General features: G+C 61.5%; 1 protein-coding gene across 1 annotated transcript; it reads right to left on the bottom strand.

The window, feature by feature from the left end:
• Positions 1 to 1,264: 1,264 nt before the first annotated feature.
• On the bottom strand, positions 1,265 to 21,808 carry Slc26a11 (solute carrier family 26 member 11). Its single transcript, XM_042670049.1, has 17 exons — positions 21,790 to 21,808; positions 19,694 to 19,915; positions 19,010 to 19,202; positions 18,622 to 18,707; positions 14,548 to 14,627; positions 13,506 to 13,648; positions 12,032 to 12,207; positions 11,806 to 11,878; positions 10,287 to 10,337; positions 7,886 to 7,946; positions 6,285 to 6,340; positions 5,891 to 6,031; positions 4,597 to 4,724; positions 4,264 to 4,363; positions 3,868 to 4,001; positions 3,224 to 3,296; positions 1,265 to 2,170 (listed from the first exon to the last, which is right to left on the bottom strand). Exons 2-17 carry the CDS (start codon positions 19,901 to 19,903, stop codon positions 2,073 to 2,075), a joined length of 1,803 nt encoding a protein of 600 aa, XP_042525983.1. The 5' UTR covers positions 19,904 to 19,915; positions 21,790 to 21,808; the 3' UTR covers positions 1,265 to 2,072.
• Positions 21,809 to 21,945: the final 137 nt, after the last annotated feature.

The raw sequence follows: 21,945 nt of genomic DNA, 5'->3' as shown, positions 1-21,945 counted from the left end.
ACCACCCAAGGGCTGTGTATCTCTCCTTTAGGGCTCCCCCCCCCACCTCTCTGCTGGTCTGCTCAGCCAAGTTTTCACACCACCTTGACTTGTCCAGAAATCCTTACACTGTGATGGAGGTCAAGGACTCTGAGTGGAGTCCCTACCTTTAGAGGGAAACGTCACAAACCCTCACCGCCTCAGGAAGAACCAATCACAGGCCTCAGGCCTTGCAGGGCACCAATCACAGCTGTGGGGAGCCCTCAGCGCCCTCTTTCCGGGCCAATGCAGGCTGTCTGCAGCACTCACGGGAAGGAGCCCTGCAGCAGGAGCTATCCCAGGAGTTGCGGCCCCAGCAGCTGACGGTGCAGTGCTCCTGGCGGCTGGAGTATAGTTCCGTGGAGGCTCAGAGCAGCCAGCAGGCCAGGCTATCAGACTGGCTGACGAGCAGCCAAGCACAAAAGAGATGGTCTGACAGCTGTTGGTCAAACAGTCAAATCTGCCTGGCCCCCAGCGGCTTAGCTCACTTGAAAGAAAAGTAAAAGTAGAAAGGCACAATAATGATCTAGAATCAGGATTAGCATTCTTAGCAGTCTTAATGGTGATTAACTCCTAGTGAGTCTCTGACCGGTCTCAGAAAGCCTTTTTAATTTTGTTTTATTGTAATGGTGACTTACAGAGGGCTACAGTTCCGAGGTAATGAGTACATTTCTTGTTGAACATGGTCACCTCCCCCTCAGGAAGATGTTTTGCCTTTGGTTCTGGAGAGATGGGAACGGGATAGGTGAGGAAAGACCTTGGGAATTCCTAAGCACTTAGAAACACGTGACTCTAGTGGCACTGGTGGCCTACGCATGGCACCGGCCTATTTTGTCACGTGCGGGAATTTTTTTTCATAATTCAGCTTCATTGAAGCACTATTATGCCGCCACTGGGGCTTGAACCCAGGGCCTGGGCACTGTCCCTGAGCTCTTGTGATCACAGCTAGCGCTCTCCCACTTGAACCACACTACAGCTTCGCTTCTAGCCTTTTCTAGTTAAGATTTTTTTTTTTTTTTTTTTTTTGCCAGTCCTGGGGCAAGGCTTGGGCACTGTCCCTGACTGAGCTCCTTTTGCTCAAGACGAGTGCTCTACCACGTGAGCCACAGCACCACTTCTGTTTTTTTCTGTTTACGTGGTACTGAGGAATCGAACCCAGGGCTTCATGTGTGGGAGACAAGCACTTTACCACTAAGCCACATTCCCAGACCAAGTAAAGCATCTTGTGGACTTCTCTGCCCAGGCTGGCCTTGAAAATCCCCAGTGCTCAGCCTCCTGAGTAACTAGGATTACAGGTGTGAGCTACTGGCGCCCAGCTTGCTTGTCAGTTTGTGAGTTTGCGGAGCTTTACTTCACCACCTCACTTCCACCGCCAAGTAGTCATCCTGGGGCCAGGGCCTGAACCTGAACGTGCAGGGCACGGCACTGAGCTCCTCACCCCGGCACACGCTGACCACAGGGCTGACCAAGCAACTACAACGCAGATGGACACGGAAAGTCACGCTCCCCCACGCCACTCATCTGAATATATAATCACAGCACATGGCCACGTGCTGGACACGCACTTGGGTGAGGGGCGGGGCGGGGAGGTGGCTTCCAATCTTTTTTATAGTAAAGCATTTCATCAAAGCATCATTTCCATTTAAAAAACACAAAACCACTTTCCAACCAACTTGGCTCCTGGTTTTCTCTCCCGTCCCAACTCAGAATGCCCTGCAGGCATGTCTACGGCGCCTGCCTCCTCTGCTCGTCCAGAGCTGAGGATGGGGGGAGGCGCTGGGGCCGGGGGCCCCCTCTTCCTTCTGGTACCTTGCTGCCCGCCTCCTCTGGGAGGTGCTCCTTCCCTGGAAGAACCGTGCAGCTGGCAGCAGGGAGGTGACTTTGTAATCTGCCCCAAGGACACCAGAGGCACACGCGGCCCTGCGCCTCCCAGGGTCCCCTGAGCACCTTTTCCCCAAACAGTATGTGTCCCGAGGGGCGGTGTCTGGCACCAGACCACAGTGACGGAACTTTCTGGAGGCTCCTCCCACGTCAGCTGCCCCTCGAAGGCCCAACTAGGCCTGCAGCAGGGTGGCGGTGCGCTCGGGGTCGGGGTCCGAGTCCTCGCAGATGTCGTAGGGCTCCAGCCCCAGGTCCTGCATCAGGTATTTCTCTGAGAAAAGCAACAACGAGAGCTCCATGTGCAAGGTTTCCTGGCACTGAGAGCAGCAGGGGGCAACTCTGTGGGTGGCATGGGGCAGCTGGGGCCCTGGGGGGCCGGGGTCACCCTGGCAGACCGCTAACGCTGGTGGGCTCCACTGTGAGCTGGGCAGGCTCTCCCAAGGTGAATCTGCCTGCAGGGCACCTGTGGGTACCTGCGGACGCTTCCCCTACAGCTGGGCCTCTGCAGGCCCTTCCTGCCTGTCAGCACTGAAGCTGGCTCCAATAAGAACATGAGAGTTCCACTGATCGTCTTGGCTCTGCCAGAAATCAGAGCAGTGGCCCCCTGGGGAGCAGCAGAAAGGAGCTTTCTAGAGTGATAAACACTGTCCCCGGGTTGACAAATGATGGAAACACTGTATCCTGATTGGTGATTAATGGAACATTGTATCCAGTCAGAAGGCTATATAGGCAGGACACCTGAACTCTTTGCTTCTTTGGGTTTAAACATCACCTCAAACATACATCTAAAAATAAAATATAAGCCTGGCTCCAGTGGCTCACGCCTGTCATCCTAGCTACTCAGGAGGCTGAGATCTGAGGATCGTGGTTCAAAGCCAGCCCAGGCAGGGAAGTTTGTGAGACTCTTCTCTCCAATGAACCACCGGAAAACCAGAAGTGGTGCTGTGGCTCAAGTGGTAGAGCGCTTGCCTTGAGCTGAAGAGCTGAGGGACAGTGCCCAGGCCCAGAATTCAAGCCCCACGACAGACATAAATAAATAAATATAAAAGTGCCTCAAAAGTCTCAGAAGCAGCCTGCCAGGGCCTCGCCACTCCCTGTGGCTGGGCCAGGACCTGTGGGCAGCTGTGGCTGCGGCTGACCCACCTCCAATCCCGCCCCGCGCTGGCATGATGGCATCAGACCAAGGTGCCCTTCCAGGGACTCGGGTGTGGTGCCACCCCCTGCCCCAGGGCTCTGGCTCTTGCGACCCTGTCTGGCTCTGTCCTGACCACCTGGGGTGTGGACACACGTGAGAACGCACTCCCCCCTTTCCCCCCACACCCACCTGCCTCCTCCAGGGTGGAGAAGCACTGGAAACCCTTCAGGTCAGCCGCCAGCAGGGCGCGGAGCACGGGCACCTGCAGGGCAGACGTGCTTGGATGCAAGGTGGGGTTCTGCCGCGGGCGGGCAGCAGGGGCCTGGTGCTCCCCAGGCATGTGCTGGTGAGGTGCTGCTTCACCTCTGCACGGGGAGGGGGGGGGGGGGACAGGGTTCTGCCGTGGGCGGGCGGCAGGGGCCTGGTGCTCCCCAGGCATGTGCTGGCGAGGTGCTGCTTTACCTCTGCACGGGGGGCGGGGAGGGGCGGCTGGGGGGGGCAGGGACGGCAGGGGACGGCTGTCTGAAAGCAGATTCCACACCAACAGGCTGCGGAGACCAAGACCAGTGCTCCACAGAGTAAGTCCCACAGCGCAGCCCGGGACTGGGTGCCCCTGAACATGCCCCTGCACGTGGTGGCAAACGGGTCAGCTTGGACTCCCGGGAGAGTGAGGCCACGTCTGTGACCCCTCAGGGCCATTTTACCTACAAGGGGGTGAAGGCCAGTGGGGTCAGGAGCCCCAGCAGAGCCACGCCAGTGAGGGCCGCGGGCTCTGTTGCTGGCAAGGCCCAGGGGCCTGGATGTCCCATCAGCCCCGGCACCGCCTTGCTCACCTGCAGGCCGACAAACACCAGGCGCACGCCACGCTTGTGGAAGTCCTCCAGGAGCTGGCCCAGCCCCAGCACCACGGTGTAGTCGACGCTGCAGACGTGGCTGCACGCCAGGATCGCGCTGCGAGGGGGACACACTGGGGAGACAGCCCGGGCCCCCACGGTCACGCCACGCTGCAGCTCGGCAGGCAGAGCAGGCCTGAAATGGCCCCCATGGCTCCTGAGAGCCAGTTGTGGACAGGACGGCCACTGCTGACGCTGGGCAGCTGGGGCTGGGCGCCCATGGGACAGCGGGCTGGAGTGCTGGCCAGACACCGAGGCTGGAGCCGGGGCTGGGGTGCAGGAAGAGCCCCCCCACCTCCGCCCGCTGGCCTGAGCCCGCCCCAGGCAGCCCCGTACCTTCCAGAGCCGGCCTCGCGATGGCCTCGCGCAGGGCCTCAACTGCGGGGAAGTGCAGCCCGCTGGCCGGCTGCAGGACCAGCACCGGCCCCTCCCGCACCTGGAGAGGGAGGCCGTGAGTCCCGGAGGGTCCCCGCTCCCCCCAGCACAGCACCGCCTCAGGCAGGTTTTGTTCTAGAAAATACTCTCCAGCCCAAGCTGGGAGCGCTGGAGGGAAGGGGCCAGGGGCACCCCCAGTCACTTTCAGCCATGTGAAGCCCACAGCCTCCCACAGCCTCCTGGTGAACTCAACCCTCCCCTCCCCACTCCCTCACTCCCCACCCCCAGGCACACCTGGGTCTCGGGCCTGGCTGCCGAGTGCAGGAGCAGCAGCAGGGACACCAGCGCGCCCGCCAGGATGCCGTACTGGACCTCCCAGAAGCACAGCAGGAAGGTCACGCCGAGGGGCAGCAAGTCCAGCCCTAGGGCAGGGCCAGCTCAGCGGGTCTCTCCCTGCCCAACCCCCTGCTGCACCTGGCACACCTGCGGCCAGCCGGCCCAGGCCAAAGCACCCCAGGGACGGTGGCTGTAGCTGCAGCTGGTGCCCAGGGGACCTTGCCCGGTCTGGGTGAGAGGAGGCCCAGAAGAGGGGACAGTTTGGCAAGAGGTGGGCAGGTGAACCCCCAGAGCCCAGGCAGGACTCCTGGCAGAGGTGTCCGGGGGACAAAGTGCCAGGACTGGCTCCACCCTACACTCAACCCCACCTGTCCCACACCGCCCAGGCCTCAGTTTCCCCCAGGAATCTCCACTATATCCCCCACACACATATTAATACTATTTGTATGTATGAACTGGTGCTGGGGCTTGAACTCAGGGCCCGGGCATTGTCAGTTAGCTTTCTACTCTACCACTTGGCCAGGCTTCCACTTCTGGCTTTTTGCTGGTTAAATGGAGGTATGAACCTCACACTTTTCTGTATGGACTGGATTTGAACCTAGATCCTCAGGTATCAGCCTCCTCAGTAGCTAGGATTACAGGTGTGAGCCACTGGTGTAGGTCATATGGATTACACCCCGCCTGCCCTCACCTCCCTGCTGTCCCCAGCCCCACTCGAAGCCCTGCCCTCAGCTCCCAGCTCCGCCCCGGCCGGTGGCCGCTCAGACACCCTGCCCCGGCACTCCTCGGCTGTGAATACAAACTCCTTTTTTTGGAAAGTGTCATCTCCAGTACTGGGGCTTGCATTCAGGTCCTGGGCATAGTTCCGAAGCTTTCTGCTAGTGCTCGAGGCTAGTGCTCTGCTAGTTGAGCCACAGCTCCACTAGTGGCTTCAGGTGTTTACTTGGAGCTGAGCATCTCCTGATCTGCCATCTTGGATCTCAGCCTCCTGAGCAGCTAGGATTACAGGCGTGAGCCACTGGCGCCCAGCTCAGGTACATACATCTTTTTTTTTTGCTGGTCATGGGGCCTGAACTCGGCCTGGGCGCTGTCCCTCAGCCCTTCAGCTCAAGGCGAGCACTCTACCACTTGAGCCACAGCACCACTTCCAGCCTTTTCTGCTTATGTGGTGCTGAGGAATCGAACTCAGGACCTCACGCATGCAAGGAAGCACTCTACCACTGAGCTACCTTCCCAGCCCCCAGGTACATACTCTTAACGCGCCAAAGTGTCCCGAAGATCTTGGTGTCGAAGAGCGGGGCCACGGCCGTGATGATGACGGCGGCCAGGGCAGACTTGGGGATGAAGGAGAACAGTGACGTCAGGTAGCTCAGGGAGAGCAGCACCAGCACACCTGGGGGGGGGGGGGGGGAGCCAGTGTCACTGCGGTGCAGGGGAGCGGTGCTAACTGGGGAGCACTGTGACCTTGTGGGGCCTAGGAGGGCCTGGCGAGGCTCCTTCCTGCACAGCAAGTGGCACAGCCGGGTTGGGGCTCGGACCCCTCTACGCCCTGCCAGCGGCCAGTCCCTTTAACTGTGGGTCCTCTCGCCCGGCCCATGCCCACCGCATGGGAGCAGGGGAAATGAGGCGGGGGGGGGGGGGCTCACCAGTCACCAGTCCCCCTGCTGGGGTGCACACTCCTGACTGCGCGTTCACGGCCGTCCTGGAAGGCAACGGAGAGTCTGTGAATCCCCGCGGCGGGGACAGGCCGGGTCTCGTCCGTGACCGCAGCTGACCCTCCTCCAGGCCTGGGCTGGCTGGGGGCTGAGCTCAGGCCGGAAACGGAGCTGGGGCCATCACCTGCAGGCCTGTTCCTTGGGTTCACATCATTGGTCATTGATTAGGAAAGTTCAAATGAGAAAGCACGTCCTCTACACTGCTGCCAACTCTGACTCCTCCTCCTCTTCTGTGCCAATACTAGGGCTTAAACTGGCTTGGCTGTGTGTGTGTGTGTGTGTGTGTGTGTGTGTGTGTGTGTGTGTGTGTGTGTGTGTGTGTGTGTGTGTGTGTGTGAGCTCACACACAAGTGCGCTAGTCCTGAGGCTGGGTGCTGTCCTTTAGCTTTTTTGCTCAAGCTCTACCACTTGTGCCACAGCTTCAGAACTTAGTTTTTTGGTGGTTAGTTGGACATAAGAGTCTCATAGGCTTTCCTGCCTGGACTAGCTTTTAACCACAATCCTCCAATTTCAGCCTCCTGTGTAGCTAAGATCACAGGATAAGCCACTGGCACCCAGTTCTTGCTTAGCTTTTATGCCCAAGACTAGCATAGCACTCTACCACTTGAGCCACAGCTCCAATTCTGGCTTTTTTATGGTTAACTGCCGTTAAGAATCTTATGGAAACTGGTGCCAGTGGATCATGCCTGTCATTCTAGCTATTCAGGAGGTTGAGATCTGAGGATCACGGTTCAAAGCCAGCCCAGGCAGAACAGCCCTGTGAGATTCTTTTTTTTTTTTGGGTCCAGTCATGGGGCCTGAACTCTGGGCCTGGGCACTGTCCCTCAGCTCTTCAGCTCAAGGCTAGCACTCTACCACTTGAGCCACAGCGCCACTTCTGGCTTTTTTCTTATGTGGTGCTGAGGAATCGAACCCAGGGCCTCGAGCATGCAAGGCAAGTGCTCTACCACTGAGCCACCTTCCCAGCCCCGCTGTGAGATTCTTACCTCCAATTAACTACTCAAAAATCAGAAGTAGCCCTGTGGTTCAAGTGGTAGAGTGCCACCCTTAAGCATAAAGAGACTCAGGGACAGTGCCTAGGCCCTGTGTTCAAGCCCTATAACCAAAACAACAAAAACAAAGATCTCATGGACTTCCCTGCCTGGGCAGCCTTCAAGCCTCAAGCAGCAGATCTCCATCTCCTAAGTAGCTAGGATTACAGGCGTGAGCTGCAGATACCTGACCCAACCACTTTTGTTGACCTAGGGAGGAGCTGTGGGGCCCTGCCTCCTCCGTGACCGTGATTTACCAGGGTGGAGGCCGTTCTCTTGGGAATTAACATGGGCACCAGCGTTCTTCTGGGGCAATGTGCGCTGGGGCCTTCCTGCAGAGCCCGGCTCAGTCCCACTGTCCTGCTGTCCCACCCACCCAGTGGGCAGGCCCGCCCCCACAGCTGAGGTTGTCTGGAGGCCGCTGGGACTTGCAGGGAGAAGGGAGCAGCGAGGAGTGTGGGCAAAGGGCGTGGCGAGGGGAAGGGGCCTGGCGTCACTCACCGCCCAAAGCTGCCTGTGACGGGGTAGGAAGAGACGAGGGAGCCCAGCGTGTTGGTGAGACCTGGGGAAGAGCAGGTTTACTGGAAGTGCGGGGAGGGGGGGGGCAGAGGACCGGGGTTGGGCGGGGCAGAGGACCGGGGTTGGGTGGGCCCGGGCCAGGCCACGGTGCGCCGTGTCAGCCTGCGTGCTCTCCCAGGGAAGGAGAACACAGCCCACCTTGGCCTATTCACCCAAGCTGAATTCTTTTTGTTTGGAGGGTCAATGGGGGGCCTGAACTCTGGGCCTGGGCACTGTCCCTCCGCTCTTCAGCTCAAGGCGAGCACTCTACCACTTGAGCCACAGTGCCACTTCTGGTTTTCTGGTGCTTCATTGGGAAATAAGAGTCTCACAGACTTTCCTGCCTGGGCTGGCTTTGAACCATGATCCTCGGATCTCAGCCTCCTGAGTAGTGGAATGACAGGTGTGAGCTATAGGTGCCTGGCTGCAAGCTGGATTCTTTTCAGAGATTGTGCTTGGGTGGAGCCAGGGCCTCATACGTGTCCCCGTGCCCCCCCCCCAAAAAAAACAATCACTACCACGGAGCTCGGCCCCAACCCTGACCAGATTATTCCACTAGACCCAGCCCAGCCTCCAGGGACACAGCGGGTGTGCACTGAGAGCCAGGATGGCTCCTGCTCCCCCACAGACCGGAGCTCCTCCCACCCCACCCCTGCTCCACTCCCCCCCACGCATCCAAGCTCCTCCCATCCCCCCATCCCTGCCCTGCTCCCCCCCCCGCACCCCAAGCTCCTCCCATCCCCCCGATCCCCCATGTACCCCGAGCTCCTCCCGTCCCCCCCACCCCTGCTCAGCTCCCCCCACAAATCCGAGCTCCTCCCATCCCCCCACCCCTGCTCCGCTCCCCCCACAAATCCGAGCTCCTCCCATCCCCCCACCCCTGCTCCGCTCCCCCCACAAATCCGAGCTCCTCCCATCCCCCCACCCCTGCCCTGCTCCCCCCACAAATCCGAGCTCCTCCCATCCCCCCACCCCTGCTCCGCTCCCCCCACAAATCCGAGCTCCTCCCATCCCCCCACCCCTGCTCCGCTCCCCCCACAAATCCGAGCTCCTCCTGTCCCCCAACTCTGCTCTGTAAGCTGGTGAGCCATGGTGAGGGCCAAGGGCTATGGCCTGCAAACCGTCCCTGAGGGGCGCTGACCCCACTGGAGAGACCCCAGGCTCACAGCCTCACTGGAATCCAAGAACTGGGCTAGCAGCCCCCCCTTATCACAACCCACCCCCCAGCCTCATCCCCCACCTCCAGCCCTCCCAGTGAGTGACCGCTGTCCCCCACTGCGTAAGGGCTACATAACGGGGAACAGGTTCAGGGCTGTTCTGGACGAGCCACTCAGGCGGGGCCCTCAAGCACCAGGCTCTCCAGCCTCACCCACCCGGAACACATCATCAAAAATGGGGGGCCTGGCTGTGACAGGCCCGGCAGAGGCCCTGCAAATCAGAGGCCAGCCTGGGTACAGTTAGAAAGAGCCTATGTCCCCGGGTGCTGGTGGCTCACGCCTATAATCCTAGCTACTCAGGAGGCTGAGATCTGAGGATCGCAGTTCAAAGCCAGCCCGGGCAGGAGAGACCGTGAGACTCCTATCTCCAATAAACCACCAGAAAACTGGAAGTGGCGCTGTAGCTCAAGTGGTAGAGCGCTCGCCTTGAGCTGAAGAGCTGAGGGACAGCGCCCAGGCCCAGAGTTCAAGCCCCACGACCGACAAAAAAAAAAAAAAAAAGAGCCTATGTCAGGGCTGGGAAGGTGGCTCAGTGGTAGAGCACTTGCCTTGCATGCCTGAGGCCCTGGGTTCGATTCCTCAGCACCACATAAGCAAAAAGAAAAAAGCCGGAAGTGGCACTGTGGCTCAAGTGGTAGAGTGCTAGCCTTGAGCTGAAGAGCTGAGGGACAGCGCCCAGGCCCAGAGTTCAGGCCCCACGACCGGACCCCAAAAAAACCAAAAAACAAAAGGGCCAAGCTCTGCCCCGCCCCAAGGTCCCCAGCATCCGGGGAGGATCACGGGGCTGCCCTGCCTGCCACACCAGCCCGCCCACTGCTGCCCGGGGAGGGCTGGGAGCATGGAAGGGGCGCTCAGAGACAGTCCGGTCCTGTCACCAGGTCTACCTGGCCCCTCCCGAGGTGGAGAGGTCCAGATGCGGCCTGGGAAGGATCCAGACCTGAGTGTGGGCACACAGGAGCTCCAGACATGGGCCCCCTATTCCTAAGGGGAATAGAACCTCGGGGACACTTGGGGTTCAGTCCAGGCTCATTTCTACAAGCTCTCCGTTCATCACGAGCATTGCCAGATTGCCAGACCTGGTACAACTCAGAGAGCCACGGAGTACCCCAGCCCACAAGGCATCTTACCTATAGCCAGCAGCTCCTGGTTGGTGTCGATGCGGTAGTTATTCTGTGAAGCTAGAGAAAACGGATAAGAAGGATGTTGCTGGAAGCCTTACATACTGCTAGGATAAAAAATTTAAAACCCCTCCTCAGCCTGTATGTGGCATCGTCCAAGTTTCATAAAAGTACAAAATTACACACAAAAACTACTTACACACTGAACGTGTCTAATCTAACATTAAAAAAATTCAAAGTTTCAAAACTGGCACGTTTCTGAATGATATCCAGAAGCTTTCCGACTCCGGAACACTGCAGGTTTGAGGGTTTTGAATTAATAATGCTCAGCCAGTAGAGCAAAAACTCTGAGATCTCCGCAATCTAAGCCCTTGCCCCACGCTTGTGTGTAAGGGGCACACCATGTGCCCGGGTGTGTGCAGCGGGGTCTGTATGCAACAACAGAGAGGTGCAGCAACATGCTAACCTTCACCCAAGTTGGACAAAAGGACGAGGGCTAATGTCCCTCTCTTTTTTTTTCAGAGCCTTGCACAAAAGCTCTCCACCACTTGAGCCTTTTGTGTTGGTTAGGGTCCTAGCGAGACATGTGGGCCAGCCTAGAAATGTGATCTTCCTCATTTGCTCCCCAGTCACTGGGATGACAGGCGCACAGGGTGCACGCAGGCATTGTGCTCCGCCTGTGGCTGGGATCACAGGTGCACATACCTTTAAGCTCCACCCACCCAGCTCACCGGCTGGGTTTTAACCTTCAAAATTAACCAATCCCCACAAGCAATGCCCACAGATCAGGAGAGCAACAGCATGTTGATAATATGAAGCTAGACATCCAGCTGCTGCCGTGGAAACGGTAAGATTCCGACCCACAGGTGGTGGTTAAGGCAGTGGACCGGCCCTGTCTGCAGGGGTGAAGAAGGCTCGGGAAGGGCGGAGCCAGCAGCACACTGCTGAAGTTGATGGAATTGTATAAGGCATAGTTATTAAGGGTGAAGTTTGAAGTTCAGTCACTACTACCACTTACATCTAAAACAGCACAGAAGCCAGACACTGGTGGCTCACACCTGCAATCCTAGCTACTCAGAAGGCCAAGATCTGAGGATCTCTGTTTACAGCTAGCCTGGACGAGAAAGTGCATGAGACGTTTGTTTCCAAATAACCAGCAAAAGCTAGGAGTGGAGGAGTGGCTCATTGATAAAGCACTAGCCTTGCGTGAAAGAGCAAAGTGAGAGCGTAAGGCCCCAGGTTCAAGCACATGAAACAAAACGAAAGGCAACAAAAGCCATACACAGCCCGCCATGCCCACATGTGCCGCGTGGAGACAGCTCGCTACCGGCGTGTCCACCCATCCCTCCCGTCCCCTTCCTCCCCAGCACACCTTAAAAACATGAGCGTGTGTTTCCTTAGCTAAAACTCCGATGTTGAGAGACAGGGCAGATAAAAAGCAAACAGCAGGGCAGCCAGTCGAGGTGGGCAGACGTCTGGGGGGGGGGGGGGCGGGGGAGGTCGGGGGCTGCGGGCACTGGCGTCTTACCGAAGGCTTTGGCCACAGCAAGGCTCTCCAGGAGGCCCATGAGGGGCACCACAGCCAGCCCAGCCCCCATGTCCTGGTGGGGAGAGAGGGACGTGAGGGGCGGCCCCCGCTCAGGGAGGGCCTGGGTGGCCACGGCTGGAGCCCGGGTCAGCACGCCCGTGGCCTCCGCTACGCCGGGCCCATCTCCATCTCTTCCATTTCCCGGCGTACCCCGTGCTCTGCTCACCTGCACCATCTGGGTGAAGGAGACTGTCCCGTTGGCTGTAGTCACGGAGAAAGGAGGGATCCGCACAGGAGGGAGGCCCCCGGCTATGGCTCCAGTTAGCGTGAAAGGCTGGGATCCCGTCTCCTCGAAGGCGTATGCCACCAGAGCCGCGAAGGAGACCACCAGGGCATTGCGGGCTAGGGGGGGGGGCAGGGAGGGAGGGAGGGAGGGGAGGAAGGGGGGACTGGTGAGTCGTGGCAGAAACAGGAATGTACCTGGGGCAAACCTACTTCACAGGCGGGGACTCCACCCAGCCACAACCCCAGGAATATCCGTGCAGTACACACAGCCGTGCAAGGGTATCAGCCCCGTGAAGTGCACACAGGGGGACGGGGATAAAGAAAGCGGGCTGTGGTGGCTGTGACAGCTCATGCCTGTAATCCCTGGGGTGTGGGAGGCAGAAATAAGGAGGATCAAAGTCTGAGGACAACCCAGCAAAAAATTAGGAAATCCTACCTCAACCAATAAGCCAAGTGTGGTGGGTTCAATAACCCACTTGTAATTCTAGCTACAAGTGAGACAAAAAATGGGAAATGCTGCTTGAAGAATAAACCCTATAAATTATTTTTTTAAGCCAAAACAAAATAAAGCCTAAAAGAGTTTGTTGGGGGGGGCAGGGGAAGGGGGGGAGATGGGAAGGGGAAACAAAGGAGGAGGCAACAATGCTCGAGCCAGTGGCTCAGGCCTGTCATCCTAGCTACTCAGGAGGCTGAGATCTGAGGATCATGGTTCAAAGCCAGCCGGGTAGGAAAGTCTGTGAGACTCTTACCTCCAATAAACCACTAGAAAACCAGAAGTGGGGCTGTAGCTCAAGTGGTAGAGCGCTTGAGCTGAAGAGCACAGGGATAGTGCTCAAGCCCCAGGACCAAAAAAAAAAAAAGTTAGTTTAAACAAAAAAGATAAATAGGTTAAATAGGTTAAAAGTTTAAGAAAGAGGACTGGGAAGGTGGCTCAGTGGTAGAGCGCTTGCCTTGCATGCCTGAGGCCCTGGGTTCCATTCCTCAGCACCACGTAAGCAAAAAGAAAAAAGCCGGAAGTGGCGCTGTGGCTCAAGTGGTAGAGCGCTAGCCTTGAGCTGAAGAGCTGAGGGACAGCGCCCAGGCCCAGAGTTCAGGCCCCACGACTGGACCCCCCCCCCCAAAAAAAAGAGTGTAAAGGCTTCAGAATTTGGGGTGGGGGTGTAAAACTTCACAACCTCTGCCTGGCTGTCACTTTGGAGTGGGTGACTTGGAGGCGGAGGCTGAGCACGGCCACCGCCCCTGGAGCCACACTACGTCCCCCGCGAGGAGACAAGGTGACCCCGGTCTCCCTCAAAGCCCCTGGACCGTGGCTCCCGCCAGCCGGGAGCTTGCACCAGCCCCAGGCCCCGTCACGCCCACCTGGGAGGAGGTCCAGGACCCCGTGGAGCCCGTCCCTCGGCCAGCCAGCCCCTCACCTGTGGTGGCCATCCACACCAGCCCGTGGCTGAGCCGCGCCCCGAGGGGCATCTCGGGGTGGACGGGAGGCGTGTGGTCCCGCATCAGCTTCAGCAGGAGCAGCAGCACCATGCACACCAGACCCAGGACGGCGTCGCCCACCCTGCGGGCAGAGCGCTGCTCACCACCATGGAGACAAGTGCGCGTGGCTGGGACTCCACCTTCTGGAGCTAGGTGTCCACCCCAAGGCTCCTCCCCCGTGGCTCTCTCCCAGCACCCCCTTCATTCCAAACCTCATCCCGCCAAGTCACAGCCACATCTCCCTCCCCGTTGCCTCCTAGTCTGAGGACTGTGCATCAGGAGAGACGCTTGGCGTGTGGTCAGTGGTGTGCTCGGGCAGGCTGTGTCCCCTTCACTGCCCCCAGGAGGCTGGACCTCCTGGTTCTGAGGAGCTGTAGGTCAGGCCCTCCCCCCACTCCCCCCAGGTCCCAGCTTCGTGGGGTCCCCCCCTGGACTGTGCCCCCAAGCCATCTCCGGCAGGACAGATGGAAGAGGTGTCCTGGCCTCCACAGGCTGAGGGAAGGCCCCGCAGGAGCCCCCAGTTCCCTGGAGCTCATTCCTGGCCGCCAGCTGACTGTTCTGCTTGTATCAGCGTCCGCTGCTGGTCCTCCTCTGGCCAAGTGAGGACCCTGGAGCAGGAGACTATGGCCGGTCCCCTTCCCTGGATCCTCCACACCCGGACCGCCCTCCCACCTCCCACGAAAGCCCTGAGGAGAGCGCCACTGCCCATGCAGCAGGCCGCGGCACATCGGGCCCACGCTCTGGTGAGGTGACAGGTGCTCCCCCATGGGTGTGAGCCCCAGGCACCTGAACGCAGAACCCGTGCCCTCGTGGGTGGAGAGGAGGGCGGGGCCTGGGAGGGGCTGGAACCGTGCCCTGTGGGTGGAGGGGAGGGCGGGGCCTGGGAGGGGCTGGAACCATGCCCTTGTGGGTGGAGAGGAGGGCGGGGCCTGGGAGGGGCCGGAAGAGCTCCTCATCTGGGAAGCAGCAACAAGAAGGTACCTGGTGTCTCCAATGCTGAGGAAGATGTGATACACCTGCAGGAAAAACTGCCTGGGGATGTTCTGTAGTCCCAGAAGGTTCTGCTCAAACAGACACTGAGTTAGCACACCTGCCCTCCCACCTGACCCCCAATGTCCCTTCAGCCCGCACCACCCGGTGCCCAGGCCTGCCAAGCAATCCCAGACTCCCCGGGGCTCTTCCTGGGGCCCAGCCACGTCTATCAGTACTTCCAAAGGACCCCAGGACCCAAAGGACCTCTCTTAAAGCCCCAAGGACAACTAGCTTTGAAAATGACTGAACCTGCCGGGCGCTGGTGGCTCACGCCTGTAATCCTAGCTACTCAGGAGGCTGAGATCTGAGGATCGCGGTTCAAAGCCAGCCCGGGCAGGAGAGACCGTGAGACTCCTATCTCCAATAAACCACCAGAAAACCGGAAGTGGCGCTGAAGCTCAAGTGGTAGAGCGCTTGCCTTGAGCTGAAGAGCTGAGGGATACCGCCCAGGCCCAGAGTTCAAGCCCCACGACCGACAAAAAAAAAAAGAAAATGACTGAACCTCAAGTTCAGGTCACTTCAAACCAGCAAACAAACAAAAAAACCCAGTCTGGGTCACCCAGAAGCCAACGCAGTTTTACAGCTACAAGGCCAAAGGTCCTAGGCCATTTGACCCTGTCCTCACCCTACAGCCATTGGACCAAGGCCATGTCAGTCACCCTGAACTGCCCCCTGCAGGAAAGAAAAACCACATTGGAAGCTGTAGGTCACACCTGTAATCCTAGCTACTCAGGAGGCTGAGATCTGCAAGGTTCAAAGCCAGCCTGGGCAGGAAAGTCTGTGAGGCTCTTAATCACCAGAAAACCAGAAGTGGCACTGTGGTTCAAGTGGTAGAGCGCTCGCCTTGAGCTGAATTGCTGAGGGACAGCTCCCAGGCCTAGAGTTCAAGTCCCAGGACTGAACAACAACAACAAAAAAAATCACACTGGATACTGGCTGTCCCCAGAATCTGGGCAGAGGTGGCTGGCCAGGCCTGGCCTCCCAGGGCTGCAGAATCTGGGCAGAGGTGGCTGGCCAGGCCTGGCCTCCAGGGCTGCAGAATCTGAGCAGAGGTGGCTGGCCAGGCCTGGCCTCCAGGGCTGCAGAATCTGAGCAGAGGTGGCTGGCCAGGCCTGGCCTCCAGGGCTGCAGCCCTGGGACCCTCAGGAGGAGCTTCTGCCCCTGGCTTTAGTTCTTTCTGTTGTCTGAGGCCTGGTAGGGCCTGGGACAAGCCCAGCTCTGACTGCCCCAGCGCTGCTGCACACAGGGGCTGGGCAGAACAGTGCTGGATTGTGGCATCTGAGTGAGGAAGGAAGGTGCTCTGACCTGGGCATGTCAGAGCGCTCTGCAACCTAAGCAACTCTGTAAAAACGTGGGGTGGGGCTAGAGCTTGGCAGAAAAGCACAGAGAAGGCGCCATACTGGCCTTGTGGTTACAGAGTGGAATACTCCAGGGAAGAGGAGGAGACTGTTGCTTATGCTAACAATGAATTTGTTACAATCAAAGCATCAACCATATCTGCAGGGCAGACCTTGTGTATATACTCTCACCTACACGTTCCAAGTCGCTTCCTCCCCGGCAACGGACACAGTAACAAGCCTGACTCCCAAGCAGAGCCGGGCACAGCCCAGCCAGCTGTGCCACTCACTAAGCACATTCTCCAGGCCTGGATTCTCTGCTGCACCAGGGAAGACAGACACAGGCCTGTGGAGAGCCCTGGCCCTGGGAAGCCTGCTTTGCTGGGATGTGGGGTGGTGACACAGGGTCACGAGGCTAGGGTGTGGCCGAGTGTGACAGAAAGGGCTCCAGGGCCCCATCTACAGACGAGTTCAGAGCCACTCAGTCCACGCCTGTCCAGGGCTCGCTCACCCCTATCACACCACGAGCAGTCCTGGGAACCAGGGGTGGGCAGCACGGGACCCAGCCAAGGAGGGTAAATCCCCCCGGGGGAGTTGACCAGGGCAGCACGGGACCCAGCCAAGGAGGGTAAATCCCCCCGGGGAGTTGACCAGGGCAGCACGGGACCCAGCCAAGGAGGGTAAATCCCCCCGGGGAGTTGACCAGGGCAGCACGGGACCCAGCCAAGGAGGGTAAATCCCCCCGGGGAGTTGACCAGGGCAGCACGGGACCCAGCCAAGGAGGGTAAATCCCCCGGGGAGTTGACCAGGGCAGCACGGGACCCAGCCAAGGAGGGTAAATCCCCCCGGGGGAGTTGACCAGGGCAGCACGGGACCCAGCCAAGGAGGGTAAATCCCCCGGGGGAGTTGACCAGGGCAGCACGGGACCCAGCCAAGGAGGGTAAATCCCCCCGGGGGAGTTGACCAGGGCAGCACGGGACCCAGCCAAGGAGGGTAAATCCCCCGGGGAGTTGACCAGGGCAGCACGGGACCCAGCCAAGGAGGGTAAATCCCCCCGGGGAGTTGACCAGGGCAGCACGGGACCCAGCCAAGGAGGGTAAATCCCCCCGGGGAGTTGACCAGGGCAGCACGGGACCCAGCCAAGGAGGGTAAATCCCCCGGGGAGTTGACCAGGGCAGCACGGGACCCAGCCAAGGAGGGTAAATCCCCCGGGGAGTTGACCAGGGCAGCACGGGACCCAGCCAAGGAGGGTAAACCCCCCGGGGAGTTGACCAGGGCAGCACGGGACCCAGCCAAGGAGGGTAAATCCCCCGGGGAGTTGACCAAGGCAGCACGGGACCCAGCCAAGGAGGGTAAATCCCCCGGGGAGTTGACCAGGGCAGCACGGGACCCAGCCAAGGAGGGTAAATCCCCCCGGGGGAGTTGACCAGGGCAGCACGGGACCCAGCCAAGGAGGGTAAATCCCCCGGGGGAGTTGACCAGGGCAGCACGGGACCCAGCCAAGGAGGGTAAATCCCCCCGGGGGAGTTGACCAGGGCAGCACGGGACCCAGCCAAGGAGGGTAAATCCCCCGGGGAGTTGACCAGGGCAGCACGGGACCCAGCCAAGGAGGGTAAATCCCCCCGGGGAGTTGACCAGGGCAGCACGGGACCCAGCCAAGGAGGGTAAATCCCCCCGGGGAGTTGACCAGGGCAGCACGGGACCCAGCCAAGGAGGGTAAATCCCCCGGGGAGTTGACCAGGGCAGCACGGGACCCAGCCAAGGAGGGTAAATCCCCCGGGGAGTTGACCAGGGCAACACGGGACCCAGCCAAGGAGGGTAAACCCCCCGGGGAGTTGACCAGGGCAGCACGGGACCCAGCCAAGGAGGGTAAATCCCCCGGGGAGTTGACCAGGGCAGCACGGGACCCAGCCAAGGAGGGTAAATCCCCCGGGGAGTTGACCAGGGCAGCACGGGACCCAGCCAAGGAGGGTAAATCCCCCGGGGAGTTGAATCACAGACTATAGCACTTTTTATAGCTATCTCAGGGCAAACAGAAACATGAAAAACCCAATCCAAGCACTTCCATGTGGGGACATGGTTTTCTGGGGCAGCCTACTGCCAAGGGTGGCAAGGGCAGGAAGAACCCCTGTGACACCGGACAAGCTCCCTGGCCCAGACACTCAGGGAGAGTCGGGGGTGCAATTACCAACCCCTAAGTTTTCTGCTGTGAAGCCTGACCATCACACAACCATCTCCCCCAGAAGGGCTGTTTTGCCCAGCACCAGTGGCTCACACCTGTCATCCTAGCTACTCAGAAGGCTGAGATCTGAGGATTGAGGTTCAAAACTGGCCCGGGCAGGAAAGTCCGTGAAACTCTTATCTCCAATAAACCATCAGAAAACTGGAAGTGGCGCTGTGGCTCAAGTGGTAGAGCACTAGCCTTGAGCTGAAGAGCTGAGGGACAGCGCCCAGGCCCAGAGTTCAAGCCCCACAACCAACAAAAAATAAACAAAAACAAACAAACAAAAAACAGAAGGACTGTTTTATAAGGCAACCACCCATCTTATTTTCCTCCATTTATGGAAAAAATCACCCCAAAGCACAAGATGTCCACTGGCCACCAAAGGTCAGGTCCTACTCCCAGGTTCCCCACTGGTGACCAGCAGAGGTCAAAGGGCAGGGCCCTGGTGGGAGCTGTGCCTACCTTGACCTGCCCGAAGCCGATGGTGACAGCAGCAGCAGAGGTGAAGCCTTTAATGACCGGGCAGGAGATAAAGTCGAGCAGAAACCCTGGCGGCAAGAGAGAGAGCTGAGCTGGCCCAAAGGGCTATCAGGTTCCAAGGAGAAGCGGCATGGGAGGGACAGGGAGCAGAGGGTCCAGCAGCAAAGGACTGCTGAGTAATCCCCCCTGCCCCCCACCGTGATAGTCCAGGGAGCAGGGGAGGGAAGATGGGGTGAGCTGCCTCCCACATACAAGCCGGGCCTTGGGGGCCAGGAAGGAGATGTGAGGTCAAAGGCAGCGGCAGGGGCCTGGGTACCCCGGGAAAGCAGAGCGGAAGGCCCTCCCCCACAGCGGGCAGGCGGAGTCTCACCCAGTCGCAGGAAGCCCATGGCCAGCTGGATGCAGCCGGACAGGAAGGCCAGCAGCACGGCGTAGGCGGGCTCATGGACGGTATAGAAGGACACCAGCAGGGACATGATGGCCGTGGGGCCCAGAGTCACATCACGGGAGGTGCCCAGGAAGAGGTACACGAAGCATCCCATGAAGGCAGAGTAGAGGCCGTACTGGGGGGTGGGGAGGAAGGAAGGGGGTGGTAAGCAGCCAGGATGCCCAAGGCCTGACCACCCACCCCAGCGTCCCTGCCATCCCTGGGATCAGTGTGCTGGGACAGGCCAGCTGACCCAGGCAGGGTGCCCCCCCCCCCCGCCCCATTAGCCACCACCTCGGCCTTGCAGCGAACATTAGACATGTCCTACCAGCACTGACCAGGGCCTGGGGTGCTCAAGACTAGAGGTAGGGTGGCTCTGCTGCCTCTGGGTGGATCAGTGGCCTGAGCCCACGTCTGTGACTCTGAGAAAGCCTCCTGGGTCCACCATGAGCCACCGCACTGCCCTAGCTGCCCATCTAGACCCACCTTGGGCTCAAAGGCCGTCACGAGTTAGAGGTGACAGGGGGCTGGGGTGGGGTGCACAGAGGTGTCTGGACTCCATCTTCTAGTTCCACTCAGCCTGTGGACAGGCACTGAGGTCTGGTGGGCAGGGAGTCAGACACCCACCTGGGGCGGGAGTCCGGCCACTTCGGCATAGGCCAGCGCCTGGGGGATGACCGTGAGCCCCACGGAGAGCCCGGCGATGAGGTCCATCCTCAGCCACCGCGCGGAGTAGCTGGGCAGCCAGGCCAGGATGGGCAGACACCGCCGCATGGCCGCCGGGGAGCAGCGGGCCCTGGGGGCCATGGCCCGATCCCAGGCCTTCACAGAGGGCATCCTAGGGTGGGGCTGGAGGTGGGCCACACAGACCCCATCAGGAGCTGGGTATCTGCGACCCCCACAATCCCACAGGAGCCGCGGGCACCCCAAGTCACACCGTCTGTCCTCCCTCAGGAGCAGAAGGGTTAGGCTGCCCAGGGGCTGTGGGGCCACCCCGACCCTCACCCTCCAGCGACCCCGGTACACCGTCAGCTTCCCAGACACCCTGACAAACTTCCTCATGCCGGCCAGCTGGGACAATGTCTCCTTTGGGAGAATTCCTCCCTCCCTCCTTCCCTCGCTTTTTTCCCTTTCCAGAGAACTTAACTCCCAGAGAGAGGCACGACCCTGGGCATAGGGCCTGGCTTGAGGGGATGAGGAGGGTGTGGGGGGCGTGAGGGAGGCAGAGGAGGGGGCGCCCTGGATGCCTGGAGGCCCCCCCATGGGGGGCCCTAGGGGGGACGGAGGATCCTGGGGGGGATACACGGGTGGGCAGAGGACAGAGGGGGTCATGGGCGGGAGGAGGACGGAGAGGGTCCCCAGGGGAGGAGGTCGGAGTGGGGCCACGGAGGGGTGGAGGACCTGGAGGGGGGGCACGGGCGGGCAGAGGATGGGGGGGAGGGGGGCCACGGAAGGGCGGAGGACCCGGAGGGGGGGCACAGGCGGGCGGAGGAGGGGGGGCGGAGGAGGGGGGGCACGGACGGACGGAGAACGGGGGTTGGCAAGGAGGGGCAGAGGAAGGGGAGGGAAGCCACGGAGAGGAGGAGGACGGGGGGGGGGGCAGGAGGGGCGGAGGACGGGGGGGGGGGCACGGGCGGGCGGAGGACGGGGGGGGGGGCACGGAGGGGCGGAGGACGGGGTGGCACGGAGGAGCGGAGGAGGGGGAGGGAGGCCACGGAGGGGCGGAGGACGGGGGGGGGGGGGCACGGAGGTGCGGAGGACGGGGGGGGGGGGGCACGGGCGGGCGGAGGACGGGGGGGGGCACGGGCGGGCGGAGGACGGGGGGGCACGGAGGGGCGGAGGACGGGGGGGGGGGCACGGGCGGGCGGAGGACGGGGGGGGGGGCACGGGCGGGCGGAGGACGGGGGGGACACGGGCGGGCGGAGGACGGGGGGGACACGGGCGGGCGGAGGACGGGGGGGGGGGGCACGGGCGGGCGGAGGACGGGGGGGGGCACGGGCGGGCGGAGGACGGGGGGGACACGGGCGGGCGGAGGACGGGGGGGGGGCACGGGCGGACGGAGGACGGGGGGGGCACGGGCGGGCGGAGGACGGGGGGGGGGGGCACGGGCGGGCAGCCGAGGACTCCGAATCCCGCGGCGCGTCGCAGCCGGCGCCACCCGGGCTTCTTACTCGCGAGGTCCCAGGAAGCCGCGTCGGGGACCCCGCGGGCGGCGTCCCGTGCGGCCCCGCCGCCCCCTCCGGGCCCCGCCACCCCCCCCCCCCCGGGCCCCGCCGTCCCCCCCCCCGGGCCCCGCCGCCCCCCCCCCGGGCCCCGCCGCCCCCTCCGGGCTCCGCCGCCCCCCCCCACGGGCCCCGCCGCCCCCTCCGGGCCCCGCCGCCCCCCCCCCGGGCCCCGCCGCCCCCCCCCCCGGGCCCCGCCGCCCCCTCCGGGCTCCGCCGTCCCCCCCCACGGGCCCCGCCGTCCCCCCCCGGGCCCCGCCGCCCCCCCCCACGGGCCCCGCCCCCCCCTACGGGCCCCGCCGCCCCCTCCGGGCCCCGCCCGCCCGCCGGCGCCCGGGGAAGCCCCCCCAGCCCGCGAGCCCGGGGTCCGGCGTGGGCCCCGCGCCGGTCACCAGGACCCATCTCCAACCCAGGCCGGGCGCCGCGGGGCGCCGCGCGGGGGGCGCCCGCCCTCGGGTCCCGCGCACCGGCCGCCCGCGCCCTCCGCGAACGCGCGCTCACCTGCGGGCGCCGCAGCCGCGAGCCCCCGCCGTCCCGGGCCCCGCCGTCCCGGCCCCCGCCGTCCCGGGCCCCGCCGTCCCGGGCCCCCGCCGTCCCGGGCCCCGCCGTCCCGGGCCCCCGCCGTCCCGGGCCCCGCGGTCCCTGGAGCCGCCGCCG

This window comes from Dipodomys spectabilis, unplaced genomic scaffold (genome assembly GCF_019054845.1).
Source record: "Dipodomys spectabilis isolate Male_0828 unplaced genomic scaffold, ASM1905484v1 ptg000512l, whole genome shotgun sequence".
Taxonomy (NCBI): domain Eukaryota; kingdom Metazoa; phylum Chordata; class Mammalia; order Rodentia; family Heteromyidae; genus Dipodomys; species Dipodomys spectabilis.
This window is presented reverse-complemented; position numbering and strand designations above follow the sequence as displayed.